The 14,815-nt window shown below is 42.2% G+C and overlaps 1 protein-coding gene across 13 annotated transcripts in view; it reads right to left on the reverse strand.

The window, feature by feature from the left end:
• szt2 (SZT2 subunit of KICSTOR complex) overlaps positions 1 to 14,815 on the reverse strand; it is a 102,283-nt gene that overhangs the window by 24,061 nt on the left and 63,407 nt on the right. For 11 of the 13 annotated variants that reach the window (XM_084953688.1, XM_084953683.1, XM_084953682.1 and 8 more), the window contains 8 exons: positions 14,251 to 14,298; positions 12,062 to 12,183; positions 11,369 to 11,554; positions 5,987 to 6,242; positions 5,834 to 5,913; positions 4,793 to 4,918; positions 2,123 to 2,325; positions 1,057 to 1,153 (listed from right to left, as the gene is read on the reverse strand). In XM_084953688.1, the coding sequence (XP_084809814.1) occupies positions 1,057 to 1,153; positions 2,123 to 2,325; positions 4,793 to 4,918; positions 5,834 to 5,913; positions 5,987 to 6,242; positions 11,369 to 11,554; positions 12,062 to 12,183; positions 14,251 to 14,298 (1,118 nt within the window). The remainder of the gene's footprint in view (positions 1 to 1,056; positions 1,154 to 2,122; positions 2,326 to 4,792; positions 4,919 to 5,833; positions 5,914 to 5,986; positions 6,243 to 11,368; positions 11,555 to 12,061; positions 12,184 to 14,250; positions 14,299 to 14,815) is intronic. The other 2 variants (XM_084953680.1, XM_084953685.1) reach the window with 2 other exon arrangements.

Raw genomic sequence — 14,815 nt, forward strand, 5'->3', positions numbered from 1 at the left:
CTTTCTAACTGCAGCACGTGAAAGGTCCAGTGCATAAGAGCAATTCAGACCTCAGCTTTGTAAATAAGAGACAGATGATCAGGCATGTGGCTTATATTGTAAAATCTGCCACTGTGAATCTTTTTCATTTCTCTTTTTACGTAGCTGGCTGTAGTTTTCATGTTCAAATAGCAATGACACAGAAGGTGACATCATTAAAAGCTGGGACAGAAGGGATCCGGATTTTCCGCCTGCTGTTGCAGGATCACAAGTGATGAAACTGAATTTTGTGATTTCTCACTGTAGCCCGTTTCAGGATGCAGCGCCTTTGTACAGGTGTGCATGTTAGTCTCACCCAGCAGGTAAACAGGTTTATATTTGCCCAATAAGACGTTACTGTGTCTGATTATGTGCAGCTGCTGGTGCCTAAATAGTCTGATTATTTACAATAAATACACACAATGAAAGGACAATATTTAAACCTGTGTCACATTTTGTTTCCTACTTTAAAACCAGTGAGTCAGACTGATGTTCCTGTTAAATCGAGGAGAGCATCCATATTTGTTAGGTGCTGAAGTTGTGCCACAGAGGAACTTTTTACACGCCATAACTCATTAAAGTTAGCAGCAATGAAAAGGTTACCACTGCCTGAATACAAACAAAACAGTTTCTTGAGCCCCTGGAGCAGCGCTGCAGTCCTTTTCCATTATTGCATCATTACACACATGTTTACACCGTCTTTGGGAACTCGCATCTGTTTTTTAAAAATACAGAAAGATCTAAAACTGTAAACTTCTCAGCGTGCATGAGGTCTGACCCCAAAAACTAAGTCTTCCTTGAGTTTGCCTCACCACAGCTCAAACCATGACTGTGGCAGCTCTTCAGTCAAATCTGATAAAAAGAAGAGTTTAAATCAGACGTAGAGGAAATACACGTCTCTGGAGATGCTGGAGACTTTAGTTCGTTTTACTGACACATTAGAAATTCATTGGACCCATTTTCCCACAGCACAGTCTGACTTTATCCCCAAGTTTTGTGTTTGGAAAATAAAAGAGCATTTTCAAGGTGAACACTAACCTTAGGGCTGTCCTCGCTCTTCTGCTTCACATAAGAAAAAGACATCCTGCCTTCTGATGACATAGAGTTCAACATGGCAGCACGAGCACGGGCGATGCTGCAGGACATGGGGGTGGGGGTGGAGCGGGGGACAGGGGTCAGTACAGATCTGCTTAAACTATAAAAAAACCCAACAAAGGCTTATAGAGAGCCAGCAGCAACTATCCAAGCAGGAAGACAATTCAGTGCGAGTCACACACAGACTGAGAAAGTGACAGCAGGCAGGACGCTCAGGCTTCCTCCCTCAGTGGATGGAGGTCAAAGGTCAGAGGAGAATCAAAACATATGCGATTAGATGACTAATAGACAAGTATGACACACGACTGAGTGCGAGAGAAGACTGGAGGACGGGAGGAAAATGAATGATTCCTGATTTTCTTACATTTTACACACTAAAGGGAGAGAAAAAAACACCCGTTTACTAATTAAACAGTTTCTGAAACTTGTTTATTCTCATCTATTAAACATAAATATGGACTTACACATGAAAACATTTATTTTAACTGCTGCCATTAGACATGCCCCAGTTTAAATGCATCAAATCACTCACAAGTCACTTAAATATGTGCACAACCCTGGACATTACATTTCTTTCATTACCATTTATTACTCGTACAGCTGCTCTTATTGTTCTATATTTATTCATATATTCTTATATATTTTCTATATTGTGTATTTTGTTGTACAGTTATTTTATTTTTAACTTTAATTTTTATATTTTATTTTATTCTTTCCTAGTTGAATTTACCCTTTATTTTAATTTTCATATTTATTTCCTATCCTATTCATAGTCTTTTATTTTAGGTCACGAGCAGTTGTCTAAGCACTTCACTGTGTATGACTGTGTATGAGACAAATACAATCTGAATTTAAACAGGGGCATTAAAGAGAAATCTAAGAACAAGCAGCCCAGATTCAACGTAAAGTTCTGATTAACACGTCTGAACTCATGGAGGGGGATGCACAGGTGCTGAAAGGGTTGAGGGTACATTAGAAGGTTGGAAACAACAGCACACATCCAACACACCTGCGAGCTGGAGACTGAGGCCGGACCTGCACCAAAATGAAGCCCATGCTCTGCAGGTATTGGACATACTGCTGAAGGAAGGTGCTGGAAATTTCAAGCAGCCAGGGCTCTTCCTTCAGTCGGCCGGGCAGCATGTCAGCTGAGTCTGTGCTGTAGCTCCGGTCCCGACCTGATGCCGTGGAATCACTGGAGCGATGCCTTTTCTGACACACACAATTTCAGAAGAATTTATAGTACAGTGCACATGGCCTGAATACATACCAAAGAAATGAACCATGTTTGAATACAAAATTCTAAAAGACGACTGAAAATCACAATTTTCATTTTGAGCCTGATGAAAAAAAGCAGCCACACGTCTGAGCCGTGGAAGAATAATCCAGATCAATCCACCATTAATGGAAAAAGCATTTGAACTTTGATGAAGGCCTGTTTAACTTGAAAAGAGCGACGTGCAGAGTTAGAGCACACAGGCTTCACAGGGGGCTGCTGTCAGCTCTGACAGGAAGCAGGAGCACCGGGGCTCAGATGTGGAAATACAAGTCACAAACTGATCCACGTCCCAAATCTGTCTGAAGCCTGTTGACCACAAAGTGCTCCATACATACAACATGTTCCTGTACTGAAAATGACCAAAGTGACTCAGATTGTGATATTTTTCGGATGAAAGAAGCTGGAATCCTACAAAACTTCCTCCTGAGGTTTGAAAGGAACTTCCAGGGAATAAATTTACAACACTAACATAAAACATGCTGGAGTGCTGTGTAAATCAATACTTCTTTCACAACAGAACATAGAAAACATATCAAATGTTGAGACATTTTACTCTTTCATGAAAAACTATTTCTCGTTTTGCAGCTGAGGTCATGTTGAGGAAGTCGGGTGTCCACACCCCCTCCTCATCTGTCAGCATGACAACAACACGAGGCTGGTGGGGTAAACCAGCCGGAGGAGCATTTTGCAGCTAATTGGGTTCATTTCAAACAGGTGAGTAAGATGTAGAGCGGCACAGAAGATGATCTTCAACTAAGCAAAGCTCATTTAAAATGAACTGAGGCAAAATGGAAAACTGTTTTGTGATCAGATGAAGCAAAATTTGAAATTCTTGTTCCTCTGGACTAACGAGGAGAGGGACCATCTGCTAGTTAGCAGTTCAGAAGGCTGCTGGAACTGGTGGCTTGCACTTCTGCAAAGGTACCGTCAATGCTGGAAAGTATATACAGGTTTTAGAGCAACACACGCGCCCAAGAAAACACTTAGTATGCTGAACTGAAGTGTCTGCAGACCTTTGGTGGATAATGAAACAGGATGTACAGCTCAGCAGCCTGAACACTGCACAGATGATACTGTCGTTTTTAAAGACTTAAGGAAATCTAGTCACACACTTTGGGGCCAGACTGAGATATTTTAGGAAACATCAGGCTCTGAAATAAATTCCTCTAAAACCTTCATTGTGTTGTTAAATAACACTAAAAAGGCTTTAAATACTTACAATTAACTAACTTCATCAGTCACTATCTATTCCCTCTTTGACCATAATAGAAAAACTAGTCTTCTGGAAAGGGGTTGATATGTAAACTATATCACTTATTAGCAGACGAGTCCTCTGAGTCTTCTGTAAAAACACTGCAGAGGACTTACACGACAATATTCCCAGGAAGAGTGGAGGAAGGCATCCAAGGCTCATTCAAAAACACATTCAACGCATGCTTTAGACTACTGCAAAAATAATTGGTTGACATGAATCTACGGAGCACCAGAGCATAGAATAGCTTCATTTAGGCTTTAATGTGGAAATAATTAGCAGTGTGTTCGAATAAATGCATTCTGGGAAGCAGTAAGAGTTTGCATTCAGGATCTCGTCTCAGTGAAAATATCTTCTGGCCCTTAAAGGTTTATATCCAACTAAATGACAAATGACTAACAGGACTAATATGAAAGCATGTTTTCTTCCTCAGCTAAAGGGTTAACTGCTCACTCTTTTAGAGTATTTGAGGCCTTTTCATAGGTTATATAGAAAGAACAAACTGGATCTCAATGTTGGAGATACTTGATGATATGAATAGCCTTTTGTGATATCCACATGATGCTCTCAGATGTCTTAAGTAACTGTGCACAATAAATGGATTAAACGGAGAATTGCCCATCCTCACTCAGCCCTTTTCTTGTCTTTACAGCTGTATAATGCTGTGCGTAGGGAAAGTTAAAAAAAGGGACCAAAATAAACGACAGCATTCGTTTCCAAAGGTCCAGCAACTGGTGTCCTCAGCTCCAAGTCTATTTATGGACTGTTGTTAAAAGAAGAGGCGATGCCACACTGTTTACACGTCGCCCTGCTCCAATTTTTTAAACATTTTTCCTGCCATTGAATTGAAAATGACTCTTCTGGACCAAAATGATCCATTTTCTCAGTCTAAATATTTGATATGTTTTCTGTCGTCGTTAAAGCAAATCCTTTTGTAAAAGAACATCTCAAATCAAACTGAGCATGAATGTAAAACAGAGGATTCCTAACCTGGAGTCACTGTGTTTACCATGAAGTAAGAGAGGAACATTAAACACAGGATCAGAAATTGAAGACTGTATTTATATTCGGTCTTTATAGGAATAAAATCTCTAAAGTGAAAAATGAATCTGCCAGTAACTTTCCCTTTAGTTGCATGGAAAACAAACCTTTTCTAGAGGCTGAATAATCTGTTCCTCTTGGATCTGCTTGCGGAAGACGGGGTCAAAGAGCAGAGGGGTGGCACAGTAGTGGACCAGTCGGGACGACTGCTTCAGAGTCTCCAAATCTGTCCCCTGCAGAGACAACCAAGGTAACTCTTACTGAAATGGTAAAAGTATGAAACTGCAAGTGGGATGACAGTGATATAAAAGACCACAGCAACATCAAAGATGACACCAGGCTGAACGTTTAGCAGGAGATCAGCATTCAAATTACAGCCAACAGGTAATTTAGCTTGTTTATTGCACTGGACACGGCTCCTGGCCCTGAGTCTCAGCTCAGGCTGCAGACCTCCTGCTGGATGTGCTTGAGTAAGAGTACCATGTGGGTGACTGCTGAAATATCACATTTGTAAATTTAATGCCACCGTGTAACCTCTCGAGATGTCACGGTGTCAGATAGAAACCTTTTTAATTAGCTCGGATATTCCCCACTTTGAAACAAGGCGATACAAAATGATTTCCCCGAGGAGAGAGCTGTAACTGAAGCCCCTCAAAGACATGAAGCAGTGAGACGCTGTTCCCCCGGGTTAGTCACGTGCAATTAGCTCTGAGATTATGCTGCTTGCACAGTGGAAGAATTTACTGGTCAAATCCAGTTTGTTGTTTATGTTTTAAATATCCAACATCATTATGAACTTAAAGGTGCATTTTGTAATTCCCCTTTATGAACGTTAACTAAAACTATCACCACCAGGGGGCAGGCTTTTCAGAAAGTACAACAACACGTGTGCTGCTTTTCTTTCAACTTTCTTTTGTTTTGCATTCCTCACACTCCACAGGCTCCATTATAAGTACAGCTGTCTTTAAGGTTACATTTACTTACGTTGACCCTGCTGAGCCGCTGCTTTCAGGAAGCCTGGGAATTCTTTCAATTGAGCAACTGGTTCAGGAGTTATGGGAATTACAGATGTTTAATAAAACATTGCAAGTGCCTGTGTGACCCCAGCGACCGGCTCTAAAGGGTTAAACACTGTTGAAAATACTTACTGAAATGGGCATGTTGGACTGTGCTGACCTCTGCTGCCAGGTCACGAACAGGTTCTCTATCTTCATCTGCTTCTCTAATTCTGTAAGAATAAAAACAAAGCCATTAATTTTTCAAACTGACATCATGTTTAATGTACAAGTCAAACTATTCACCTCTCCGCTCAGCAGCTTTGATCTCCAACAGCTGGCTGCCATGTCGAGCCACCACATCTCCGTCCATCAAAGGTCGAATGGTGCAGACGTCCCTCAGAGCTTCATCAAAGGGAAGCAACTCTGAGGGAAAGTGGAGGGGAGCAAGACTTCGACCAGAGTTTCCCAGTCTGCCCTGCTCTTTACTGGGCAGAGGAGGGACTGCGCTACGCAGCAATGCATCAGGCTCCATGGAGGGACCGAGGAATGGGTTGGGATCCTGATCAAGATACAGAACAACTCGACAATTAATGACGCCATCACCTCACTTAGCAGCTAAATACCTCCTGAGTAACCTCAGAAAACCACTCTTATTACATAGTTGTCGAGTGAATCGCAGTTTCCTGTCTGGCCAAGCAGGCTTTCACCGGGCTACTGTTAGCAAATGCTAGCTTATATCTGAGCCAAGCACAGCACAGCAGCTTTTAAAGTCACCACTAAAACACTATGTGAAGCCACAGGTTGGGGTTTCTGTATGAGAAGCTTGTGTTGGAGGATTTGATGTTTGTGGTGGTGACTGCTGGGTGCCATTACTCAGACAGTGCTGCTCACAGCAGAAGAGAAGTCTGGACCCAAGTCCTTCACAAGAAGTCATTTCACAAGCAGCAAGAGGGAACTCAATAATCTGGAAAGGTCTTGTTTTTGTATGGTACATTAAAACTCATTTTAAAAGTGTTTGATACATGAAATCTTAGTCTGTGTTCATCAGGTGATTAATTCCGCCTTAACCTGAGGATGCTCAAGCCTTGGATACAACAGCGAGAATGACCACAGACAGGAAGCACATTTGCATTTTTCTATCACATGACGCAGCGACGTGCTACAGTCACCGCGCTGTATATTAGTTTTGTCTGTTCTTCTTTTTTTGCTGTTGACAGGAGCTTTTGGGTGAGTTTGCTCAGCGGAGCAGCTCAGGGCCCAGATGCCCCTCGTGTGGCAGTGCTGGCTGCACCATGCCCACAGGCTGGGGGGTCAAACCGTGCACTGGTGCTCCCTCTGCTTCTCATCAGGACCTTGACAGATGAAGTTCTGTTCAGGCAAATTTTCTGCTGCTCTGACTCTGCCTTCTGTCCGCACTCATTAGTAATGCCGTGATGAAGAGCGAGGCCATCGGAGGGAAAGGAAAAGTTTGCTTCTTTCTATTCTTTGCGCTTGTTTTGTTATTGGCCACAGGGAGAAGACTGAAAGGGCATTCGGTGTCATTCTCGGCTGCAAAACGGGGGTCTAACAAGTCCCTTCTTCAGTCTGTTTTGCTCACACTGTGCATGACATTTTGCTGGATTTTACTGAACTTTCATTCAAACTAAAACAGCATTACATGAATTATTTAAACAACACCATGGTCAGCTTGACATGGTGAGGGAAGGGTGGCACTCTTTGCTCTCTGTATACTTCCCCATACTGGAAAAGTACTGTATGCTAATTATCCAACCAGTGATCTCCCGATCTGAGCCAGAAGAGCAGAACAGTCACCAAAGACCTCGTCCCTTAGTGTGTTCTACAGACGCATCTACTCCAGGAGTTTTCCTTGAATCGAATGAGCTGGGCCTTTGGCTAGTCTGCGTGGACAGCGCTTTGGCTCAGATTAGTACTCTCCCTCACATTTATCACCACCAGCAGGGGGCCTGTTCACAGAGGTTTTTGTAGCTACAGTTTACAGATGTCCCCTAAACGAGTCGCACAATTCAAAAGTTCTTGTTCTGAAAAGAAGACATGAAAAACATGGCTGTGCAACATGAGGTGGCAGCTTTTTAAATAATCATATGAGAGGGTTTCTGAAGCCATTCGTCACAAGGTTAGACCAGCGGTCCCCAACCCCCGGGCCGTGGACCGGTACTGGTCCGTGAGTCGTTTGGTACCGGGCCGCGAGAGTTGAGGCTCGGGTTTTATTTTATGTTGCTGTATTTATCCGCCACACCTTAAAGGCCGGTCCGTGAAAATACCGTCTGACATTAAACCGGTTGGGGACCGCCGGATTAGACCATATTTAAATAAAAGTTTTTATACAGTAGTCCGGCACATCTGTGAGGTTCACATCTGTGTGCTCCGTAAACAAACTAAACTTGATAAACTGCCGTGTCCTCACATCACAGATTACATATCAACGTTCTATCTACGCTAATGCTGCACGATGCAAGCTAGTTTTAATCGATTTTTGAAAACTCTGTGGCTTGATGGCTTTATCATTTGCATGATGTCTCTTGTATTTTAGCAGCAGTCGCTGATGCCGTTACTCTGCTTTCTCTGCCTACATTTTTCCAAATGTTCCAACACAGAAGCCTTTTTAGTCGCCCAATTCTCAAACCATCTGTAGTACACTATCACATATGACACCCCCTTCATCCCACCAGGAAAAAAACGATTGTAAAACCAATCAGTAGCTGTAGAAGTGGAGCCTTTTTGCACTGCTGTCCTCAGAGCAGCGAAGCTGATGTGACAGCTGATGTGTGAGAGTGGGAGGGAAGATGGGATGTAAAAAATGCTTTGCAAACAGTTATTAAACAGGCGGCACAGCAGACTATAGAAATCTACGACGCAAAGCCCTCTATGTGAGGGAGGATCATAAACAATCGAGGAGGATAAATGGAAACTGACAGAGGCTAAATTGCACTGAGGTGGTTAAGTCTTCCATTTTGGAAAACAAGGCCGCTGATGTGACAGGGTTATATTTCCAGGATATGATCCGGACAACATAAGAAGACAGCAGACAGAGAAGGGTAATAATCAAGGAGAATAAAAATGCTTAGTCGTGTGGCTGAAAAAGCTTGTTTTGGTTTCTGCTGCCAACACCATCAACTGCATATTGATCCAAAACTCCATATTTAATAAAGGGTGTCCAGCAGTTTTTGCTGAGACACTCAAAACAGAAAACAAAGCTGAATCGAGCCACAGCGAGCTTTGATGAAGCTGCAAGTGGCATAAATATGGAAGAGGATTCAGTGACAGTCTTTGCCTGCCAATATTTATACAGGATGTCAATCGCAAATCTTTTTGGACTGAACTGAAAACAGTTTGCACACTGCAGCATCTCCCAAATACTGAATATTTTACATGAGATAAGTGTTGTAGGGGCAACTAGTAGCAGACCAAAGTTAATAAACACCTCTTGTATCTAAAAAGCCAAACTTTACAGTGATCGTACAGAAAATGCTGCAGGAGGACAAACAGAGCAAAGCAGAAATGGTTCTGATGCAAAAGCAAGAAATGCTCATTTAAAAATGACACTCACATTCAGATAAATCCCAAACCTCTCGGGCTAATAACGTACATACTACAACTGTCATAGCCTAACATTAGCATTTTGTGTGCATGTTGCAGAAATCATAAATGATGCTTATTTACTGTAATAAGCCACGACGATTTCAGCTTTTTGTAAGAGGAACCACAGAGATGCAGCCCTGCAGCTCTCTATACAACTATTGTATCATAGTACAAGATGAAAACACATTACTGTGACACATCGTCACTGAAACTCATAAATAGCACGAGAACCACTAACAGGCTGGATCGAGTACTGACATCACCATCCATGTGGGAGTCACACAAATTCCTCCTCGGGATACAACAGCTGCATGAAGTGTGCTCCGGGAGCTGCTGCCTCCTGTGACAGTGCGAGTGCAGATGCTACCCTCCCAGGCTGGTTCCACCTGAGCTAGCATCCTGTTCTCCTCACCAGCTCCCCACCAGATGCAGCAGAGCAGCAGAAACAGAAGGTGCAGCCATGCTTTTTAGAGGCAAGTCTGAGGTGTTTCAGCACACTGAAAACAAGAGGTCTAAGGGGGAGCCTGAAAATGCTGCTAAGGTTTTTCTGATGTCATTTTTTATATTGCTGTTATAAAAAGAAAGAAGGCTGTGATTGTTCTCCCAGAACAATCATTGTGGCAGGACCACGTCTGACATGTTCAGCAGCGTTAATCTTCCTGCTTTTATATGAAAAACACCCCTGTGCAGATCATATTCCACAGTTGCACAATAACTGAGCAGCACAGACCCGTCTGTCATTGCAGAACTCAGTTAACACACCGTGTCATTACAGGAAGCACGCGGTGACTGCCACAGTGCTGATGCCACATAACAACCTTTGCAGTGAGTTAGACACTGGTCATTTGCTGTCACCACATGTGAGCACATGATGGCCGATCATAGTTAGCTGCCTCCTTTCTTTCTCTAATGCAGGACAAGCACAGCACTGACTGAGAGAGCTGCTGGTGACTCAGCAGGTGCTGGAATACCATGAATAAAAAATAGGCCCTGGGTTCCAAATCAAATACTCGAATACTGCTTTCAGTCCATACTGCAGCTTCTCTTATAAAGTCAGTATTACTGGAGTTGGAACTGATTCCTCTGTCAGAGCACTGTACCTTCAACTTTCACTGCTTTGACTGCCTTGCATACATATATAAATATATATGTATACGTATACACACATACATAGAGATCAATGCATTTTTGATGCAAATCTGTTGATATGCTTTTTGGCCGTTAAGCACTGACTTCATTTTTTAGCCCTGGGGATTTCTTTTGGGTTCAATGTCGCATACTTTATTCTAACTTATATATATATAAGTTAGAATAAAGTAAAAAATGAAGTCAGTGCTTAATGGCCAAAAAGCATATCAACAGATTTGTATCAAAAATGCATTGATCTCTATTTTTAAGAATCGAAAGCTTTGACTGACAGGTGAGGGTAGACTAAGCTGCTGGATACCTGCTGGGGAAACTGGACCGTAAAGTACATTTTGCTGGATTTTGTAGGAAGTGTGCAACTGTACAGTTTAACAGTTTGATGCTGCGCTCCAGTCATGTAGTGCAATCTGCCCAGCAAAGCATTTTGGGGTGGCACAGACAACAACAGGACTGTTTGGGCACCTGTAAATATCAGAGGAGACTGCATGAAGTATCCTCAGAGACGGACTTTGGTAACGTGTATGTAAACAAAACAGTCACCAAAAAGTATTTTACATTGTTTATACACAGAAAAAAAGAATGTAGTAAGCTTTCGTTTGTGGGCACGACTGCCAAATCTGATTACCTGATTACTTGTAAGACGACAACTTGCTCATAACCAAAAACGTAAGACACAGTAACGCTGTCCTGTTTTTAAAACGTGCATTCAGCAACCAGTTAAGGCCATCTTTGAGGTACAGTTTATGTACTAAATGGTGCTTCATTGCTTAAATCCTCTGTGTGCTCTCTCTGACTTAGCTCTCACTTTGTGTACAGACATCACAAAACGTCCCTCACAAATAACTAACAATGAAGTGATCCCATGATGCTTTTCTTCCTGTACTGCTGTTGGCCTGCTTACAATACACCACATCACAAACTGTGCCAGAGTGTTTTTACCTGCTTGGAGTCTATTTCATGGATGGGAGCATCGGAAAAGCAGTAGTGATGGAAGAGACCCATCTTCTGATTGAACAGGCAGTGGACAACATGAGCCCTCGCATTCTGCCACTTCACCAGACGCACCAGCTCGCGATTCAGAGAGGCGCCCAAATCCACGGACCAGTTGTAGCTGTACAGCGTCACCTGAAGAACCAATGGTGAAGTATTACAATCATGTTTTAAAGAGCACACTTATACTAGAAACATAATTCCACAGCTTAATTATGAAGCACAATGAGGATATGTGTGCTACCTTTTTGAAAAGATATCAGAGATATTTAGATATCAGAAGGTTCAAGGTAACTTTATTTAAAGGTAAATTTGCTTTACAGAAAAATGACAGCATTTGGCTTCAAAAACACACTAATAAAGGTATAAAACCTAGAGGATTAAAGAGAGATCTTTGGGCTAATAACCTGGCTACCACGTGTGCTTATGTCACCATTCCTAACATTTTCATTACTGTAGGCAGTTTATACACATGCACAGTCAGAGCACCATCTTCATTTGGTAAAGCACCCACTGACAAAAATACATCTAAGGACAAGTTCATGTATTTGAAAGCCATTACAAATAGGACCCTTTGGGATCTTGTTCTCTGCCCGGCCTGAGGGACATTCACAATACAGAGGCCTCCATATCCCAAATCACCTTTTTGTCCAGGATGCTGATAAAGAGGAACCTCTGGCGAGGAGCCATTCCCACCCCGGCCTGGCTCGGACTGACCGAATCGCTCTGCTCCAGAGCATCGAAGCGCTGGAAGCCTTTATGAGCTGGACAGAAAAGACAGAAAGTCAGTGAAACAGCAAAGCAATACGAGTCCAAGCTGCCCAGCAGGCTGTGTTATGTCCTTTAACAAAGAGTCCCAGCTGACTCTGATGACAATCTTTACTGAACTGTCAGATGAACATAACTGTACTTTAAATACAAATGTACTGGGCAGCTGCTTCGCAGGTTTTTCACTTCCTGGGAGGTTTTGGGGTTTCTGAGGTTTGACTGACGAGCGCGAAAGCTTCACTGTGATGCTGCTTCTGAAATCACAGCGTTCGATGGACCACAAAAACAGTGTTGGCTTGATTATCAGGAGTGAAGAAACGTGGTTATTTTTTAAAACCGATTTAAACCTGTTTGCGAGCGGCGGTCGTGATATCCCCGCAGAAAGGAAGCAGAGAATGATGAAGTAATATCATTACCACAGAAAGGTCAAACAGCATTTCAGCTTCAAGATGATTTAAGGTGCGCTTAAACAAAACGTATTGGTGCTGCAGCTTTATAAAAGCTTATGAGTGCAACCACACAGCTTGTACGCTATTCTCTCAATGTGTGCGTTTAATTCTCCTCGTCACTGTGAGACACAAAGTCACGGGGCTGGTTTTACTTTGGTTTGTGGCAGAGACGCACGCTTACGTGTTTTCAGAGCTTTAGTTATTTATTTGTTACCTCAAAGTATAAATTAGTGATATTCAGCCCCAAACTATGAAGCTATGGAGAAGCTATTCAAAAAAAGAATTGCTAACATCATAAACGCATAAAGGACATGAGTGTTTTTCACAATACTGGTATATATTTAAGCAAAGTACTGTCAGGCTGCAGTGTATCAGAGTCCTGAGCTGCTCTGACTGTAAGGAAGCTCGTAATTCAGTTTCAAAGTTTGCACCTGCAATCTGGGACGGCACGATCAGCTGATCCTCTCATGACTGCAGGTGTTATTACTACAGAAGAAGCTATTTTATATGAACACCTCAGTATTAGGCCAGCATGTGCCTCAGCACTCAGTCTGTAACATTACACGGTGAGGTGCCACTGTGAGGTCGAGCTGCTGGACTTCCTAAAGACGTCCACTCAGCAATAATGCCACTTACAGATGTAGTGGAGGGAGACATCTGACAGACTGACTTGTTGCAATGGTGCCATCTTATTACAGAGTCATACTTCAGAAACTCCCACAAACACCGGACTGAATGGCTGTGCTGTACAATTTGATTCAGCTGGCAAAAGGACGAAAATGCTTGAATTGAAAGGTTAAGAGGTCCAACACGTGGCGCATGTAGTGTAATAAGAACCGGACATGGGTTCCAGTGCAGGGGGAACCCCTCTAACTGCAAAAATAAGTCTGATTGTAAAGAAGTCAAAAGTAAAAATACATTTATTTTCTAAATTATGATCGAGCTGTTAGCCAATGAGCATCGAGTATCCCGCGGCTTTCACAGTCGTAGCTCGAGGACGAACAAGAGGACGTCACATGAATAGATCCATGTTTTCTATACAGTCCACATTAAAAACTTTGCTATCACAGCATAACAATTAGTCTGATTAACTGATTTGTTTTAACGTGGCGAGGCTACATAGTTAGCTTTAGTGGTTATCGTTTTATGGCGGCTCCGTTCTGTAGCTTTGTTACAGGGTGATCGATACATTTAAAAACACGACTGAAGTTAATGCAACTTTAGTCGTCTTTTATTTATAATGTAAAACAAATTTCATAAATCCAACTAAGTTTTAAGACCCATTAAAAATGAATTTAGGACATTTTAATGCCTTAAATTCAGATCATGGATTTTAAAAAGCTGCAGGTCTTAAAGAACCAGTAAAAATTCAGTTTAACTGAAGAGGCGAACACACTAACATCTTTTTATCACACTGACTCACTAAGACTTTCATGTCAACATGTGAAGTACTCTGCTCTGTTCTCTGTGAAAGCTCGCTTACATATATTTCAGCTGTTGATAATATAGCAAAAACAAACAAACAAACAAACAAAACAATATATTGACAAAACGCAGCCATAAAGAAAATCCCATTACCATGAAAGTTGTTGGTAAGCTGAGGAGCAAACTTACGTGTGAACCTATTTAGCACTGGGCTGTTTTCCTCATCTGAACTGTCTTCTGTGGGTAAACAGAGGAGGTACAAACAGCAAGGCAGCGTGGACAGTGAAACACAGCTCGACACAAACCGATGTAAGCAAAACAAAAATAAGACAGATGTTAGAGAGCTGCGAGCATGGACAGAGAAACACAGAATCAAAGAGCGGCGGCGGCGGCGAGGACAGAGCACGTTCAAAGCTTCAACGGGAAACACATGGAGCGTCTCCTCCACACTACTCATGGTGTTAAAACAAGTGTTAGCAACATGCTGCAGACAGGTCTATACCAGCCTAATATACTGAACAGCTTTACCTTAGGAATATTCTAGACTAGCAGTGTGTGATTAGCTGCTGCGACACAAAAGCAACAGAAATGAGGCCGAACTTTATTTTGCAGTAGTCGAATAAATGAGAAAAAACTAGAAACAGAAGCTCTGCATGAGACAAAAACAGACTTCACTCATTGGACACCTGAAAGTACTCATATATTGTGCCATACGATATAAACTATACTACAGTTAGACATTAATATATCAAAT

This window comes from Perissodus microlepis, chromosome 15, assembly GCF_051167445.1.
Source record: "Perissodus microlepis isolate ML-2025 ecotype Zambia chromosome 15, ASM5116744v1, whole genome shotgun sequence".
Taxonomy (NCBI): domain Eukaryota; kingdom Metazoa; phylum Chordata; class Actinopteri; order Cichliformes; family Cichlidae; genus Perissodus; species Perissodus microlepis.